At 40.9% G+C, this 5172-nt stretch overlaps 1 protein-coding gene across 1 annotated transcript; it reads right to left on the bottom strand.

The window, feature by feature from the left end:
• Positions 1 to 470: 470 nt before the first annotated feature.
• Positions 471 to 1162, bottom strand: EAF01_011596 (uncharacterized protein; the record flags this gene model as incomplete). Its single annotated transcript, XM_038919854.1, has 2 exons — positions 471 to 1016; positions 1115 to 1162. The coding sequence occupies 2 exons, from the start codon at positions 1160 to 1162 to the stop codon at positions 471 to 473; spliced, it is 594 nt and encodes a 197-aa protein (XP_038764558.1).
• Between the last annotated feature and the right edge of the window lie 4010 nt (positions 1163 to 5172).

The raw sequence follows: 5172 nt of genomic DNA, 5'->3' as shown, positions 1-5172 counted from the left end.
CATGAGATAAAATAAAGTTAAACGTCAACTATTCCCTACATGAACATAATCGATTCCTCGAACGAGAAATTCATCACTTGACTAAAATCCCTTCAGAAGCCTGTAAACAAGCTAGAAATTGGATATCATCAATAATGAGAGTAGAAAACATTTATGAGCATTCAGGGTGAATAGACGGCAACGTGAGCAACACAAATCAAACACCAAAATCACAAGCACAGACAAAAAAATTTATGTTCAAGTGATAATTTGATTTCACAAAGCAATGAAATGCAATGTTACTAAGTACAGCGCCCATTCGCAATACCTATTTCCCCCAACCATCATCATTACGATCGTCAGTTAAACCATGGAATCCATCATCCCCATAGTATTTCCATCAACGAATTAGAAATCCCATATCAATCAGCAAGCTCCTTGTATGTTGCAAAGTAAAGTGAAGAAAGAAATCAATCAATCCATTCACTCATTTACAAAGCAGCAGCAAAGATAGCGGCGCCACCGAAAAGAGCAGCAGCTCCCATGGCACCAGTTTGGATGGCAGCTCCACCGGTAGAAGTAGAGGTGACAGTCTCACCAGCAGAGTTGGTGGTGGTGACCACTGAGCCAGCAGAGGTAGCACGACTACTGGCAGAAGAAGACAAAGAGGAAGTTTTAGAGCTCAAGCTGGATGCGAGAGAGCTAGAGACAGATGCGAGAGAAGAGGAAGCAGAGGAAGCAGCCGATCCAGTAAGAGTTGCTGCAGAAGATTGAGCGGCGGAGAGAGAAGATTGAGCCGAAGATTGAGCAGAGTTGATGGAAGATTCGGCAGAGGAGACGACGGAAGAGATGGAAGATGAGACGGAAGAGAGGGTAGATGAGAGACCAGATGCGAGGGAAGAAGCAGAGTCGGAAGCAGAAGAGGCGGAAGAGGCAGATGTCATGGATGCACTCGATGCGGAATCAGTGGCGGAGCTGAGGAGAGTTCCAGCACTGGCGGTAGCTTCTGAGAGGATGGATGCAACAGTGGATTGACCCTACGATATGATGTTAGTATCTGGATGCAAGTATGTATTATCGATTTGGCTCTAGAAATCTCTCGATCTATATTCAAAACATTGGAAGGAAAACATACCATAACAGCACCGGCCAAAGCCAAAACGACAATGTTCTTGAATTGCATGTTTGCGGGTAGATTAATTTAAATTTGTTTAAAGTATTGGTATGTAATGAAGAAAGTGATCAAAGACTTTTGGGGTATCGAGTTAACTGAGAAGTTGTAAGAGTGTGAGAGTTTGAGATGTGAAGGAAGAAGAAGAAGAAAAAGATCGATCAACAAACAGGAAGCCGAATGCTTATATAGGCCATCCACCAACACCACCCACGACCTTTTTTTTTTTCTCCATGTAATGTATACCAAGGTCTTCGACCGACCTAGGTAGGTAGGTAGGCACCTCCACTAGGTCATACTAGCCTCATCATTACTTCCAAGTTAATCAGTGGCTTAGCCCGATCCACTTTTCCAGCTTTCTTGTCTGTTTGTGGTATTTTTGATTGGTGCGTGGAATTTCATGGAAAAGGAATTAGGTATGATTTAAAAATTCACGTCATTGCCGTGCCAGACTAACTTTATTAGGTATTTAATAATCTCCTAGTGTGATGGCAAGGGCAAAGGCAGAGGCGAAAGGAAAAGGTATAGAATTCTATCGAATCAAGTTGGAAGAATTGAGAGATGGAAGGTTTTGCTGAATGCTTCCCGTTTGTTATATTTGTTTGGTTGGTGCCTGGGTTGATCTGGAGATGTGAAGCTAGTATGATTTGAGTATGATTTGAGTATGATTTGAGTATGATTTGTATATAATCTGTATAAAATTTGTATAAAATTTGTATAAAATTTGCAAAGCCTATAGTTTATATAATCATTGCACGTTGTTCCATTTCTGATTTGTTTGTAGAGAGACTAAGAGTAGTTTACCGTAGTTCTCTATAAATACTATAATAGGGATTGGAGAAATGAACTGAGCACGAGCATATCGACTGCTCACTTAATGCTCCGAGAGGAAATTGAGTGTTGACAATGGGTTGCACACACACAAAACATAACATACCTACATACATACCTCCGCAACGTTGTTCCTGCAGTGAAAACAACACAACCCAAAACATCTCATAAGATCTAGATTCTACGAAGTATGTATACGAAGAAACACCTACCTCCTCATCCACTCTTCACGTGCTATGACAACATAGACGTTTCCAATAGAATAGATAGTCCAAACAGACAGATATGATGAGATCACTGAGACAACCCACCTGGTCAACCCGCTTTGTTCAATTCCTCTGACATTTTCATCGTCATAACATAACATCACATAACATCACATCACATCACATCACATAATTAGTAATATAATATAATATAATATAATAAGTTATAATATAAAAATATCACAACAACAATGATGACATGATAACCCAGCTCACATATAGGTAGGGAGTGAGAGTACCCGTACATGACTTACTTGTACGTCCCAGCGTATTCATGTCATTTCCCAACCACCGAAACCCGATGATTGCGAGAATCGAGAAAAGGTAATATGCCATCTTTCATGCTGAATCCTGATGGAGTATTTTGCTTTCAATTTCCTCATCACAAGATCCCTAGTAATAAGTATCCTACCTAGTATATATATATATATAGGTAATAAGTATGGTCTAGACAATGAACTAGTGATCATAATTGACTATTCTATTCTCAATCTGGAGCATCTAGACATCTGAGCATAAATTAATTTTCTTTTCTTTCATTGCATAAAGATATAAAGATATAAAATAAACATTGAGTAAAAAGTCCGAGAAATACCTCCCTACCTCGATAGCGATATTTATCTAATAAACAAATACATGTAAATTATGCACACCCTTCACCACAACACATCACATCACATCACATCCCATCCAACAAACACTTCAAGATTCAAGATTCAAGATTCAAAACCACCCTCTCAAATCCCCAAGAAATAAGCAGGTAACCTCACCACCCCTTCCCCCCCAAGCTCGGCAAGCTGCCGTAATACCGAATTCACACGCACGACAAGCATCCACACTACCGCTCCGGAGAAACCAACAAATCAGACATCGGTATTCCTGCTCATTTTATGTAACGACATATCATCCCTACTGCACATCATTTCTTGGCAAAGTTTGAAGGTTGGTTGTTGAGATGTGTGTGGACCTTGCTCGCCTAGTAGTAAAGTAGAATTAAATCAAATCATATCATATCAAATCAGATTATATCACATCTTTTATTTCTGTCTTTTGTCTTTTGTCTTTGCTTTTTTTCCTCTCGGGGGAAACCGAATTGAATTAAATCCAATGCAATTGAGTAACTCGGAGAGGAGAGAATATCAATATCTCCAAATCCTATCTAAATCCTCCTACCTTTAAACTTTAAACCTCAAACTTCAAACTTCAAACCCAAACATCACCCCCAAACAACCAGCCAACCAAACCAGCCAGCCATAGTCAACTTAAACTTATTCCTTCCAAGTTCCAACCACGATCCCCGATCCCCGCACTTGGCATCCAAATCCATATCCTAGCTTCCCTCCCTACCTTTTCTTTCCTTTCTTTCCTTTTCTTTCCTTTCTTCCCATTCTTCCCAGTCACAGTCACAGCCACAGCCACAGTCACAGTCACAGTCACAGTCCAGGCTCCAAAAATCCTAGTCCTTTTCCAAATCTCCCCTCTCATTCGTCCAACCCCAAACAAACCAAACAAACTAAACAAACTCATAAACCAACCCATCAATCCCGCTCGCGCCCAGCCGCATAATCCATCCATCCACCATAGCGTCATCCTACCACGCCTACCTACCTACCTACCTAGGTAAATAATTCTTTACCCTTTTTGCATTATCCATTCATTCATTCATTCCCTATTCCCTCCCACCTCCCTTAATCATTTCACAACCAAACCACCACAGAGTAGATACTTCCTCCCTACAAAAATCACACAATCTCCAATCCAACAGGCCAACCCAGCCAGCCCCAACCTCGAAACTCCGATCGCCTCAAGTGATGACATTCCAAGTGGACGTCTTCTCAGGACTCGGGAGGAAACACAGCATCAACATCAACCAACATCTCGGCATCGGCACTTGTACATCCGTTTAGCCGTCTTTTCTACTTCCATGCTCCATGCTCCATGCCCCAGCCACCGCCACCGCCACAACCACAGGCTCAGCCTCTGCCGCGAATATCAAACGCCACCTGGGCACTTACTTGAATGATCAACACCTAGGTACTAGGTAGATGGTTACTTTGAGGAAAGAAAAATACATGTCGAAAATACTAATATCCGAATATTACATCATATAAATCATACATATCATCCAAATCATACATATTACTTCATAAACCCAACATCTCATAAAATATACCAAAAATACAAATCTAGATATAATCAAAAGCTCTTCAACATCTTTACATAAACCTCAATTCAAGATACTACCTAGGTAATCATCTCATGGGATATCGAATATTGCAGAGTTTTCATATTGAACATCCCTATTTTTCCCTCCTGCTGGCACAATGGAATCTCACAATCAAGCGTATAGATTCCTGATCTGTCAAATCCTCGGCAACTAGATGGATTACTGCTCGAGGTTCTTGCATTCTCTTGCCACCCTTCGTCTTGGGTAATAACCTAACAAGTAGCCGATGTCTGCTTTGAGTTCATTTTCGCATCTCAAATCAGGAGAAAGTCATCCAAAGAAAACTTGCATGAACTTGTAACCAATTACTCAAGACTTCGTCGCCACCAACCGCTTTGTCGTTTCAACCCATGTTAGTCAAACTCTCCAAGATCGAGAAATTTACTTTGTTGAGTGAGTGTCTGTGAGAGAACTGCAAATGACGCTCCGCTGGCCCTCCGGGTGCCACTGCCGTGGAGGCAGACTATTGAGGTACAATGTAAATAATTTTCATTCAATTATTGGTTTGATATGGAGCAATTCCCTTCTTAATCTCATACACTATCTCCGCCGCTTCATCTGCACTCTTGGCTTCAAAATCATATCGTTTTTCTTCTCGTGATTTGTAAACCACAAGCTGTATCAACATTCTTCATTAGTTTCGGATTTCAAGACAGAGACGCTAGATTTGGTATAACACACCTTGAAATTAGTCGGGT

This window comes from Botrytis porri (assembly GCF_014898465.1).
Source record: "Botrytis porri strain MUCL 3234 chromosome Unknown BPOR_023, whole genome shotgun sequence".
Lineage (NCBI taxonomy): Eukaryota > Fungi > Ascomycota > Leotiomycetes > Helotiales > Sclerotiniaceae > Botrytis > Botrytis porri.
The sequence above is the reverse complement of the archived record's forward strand: the minus strand, read 5'-3'. Positions and strand labels throughout refer to the sequence as shown.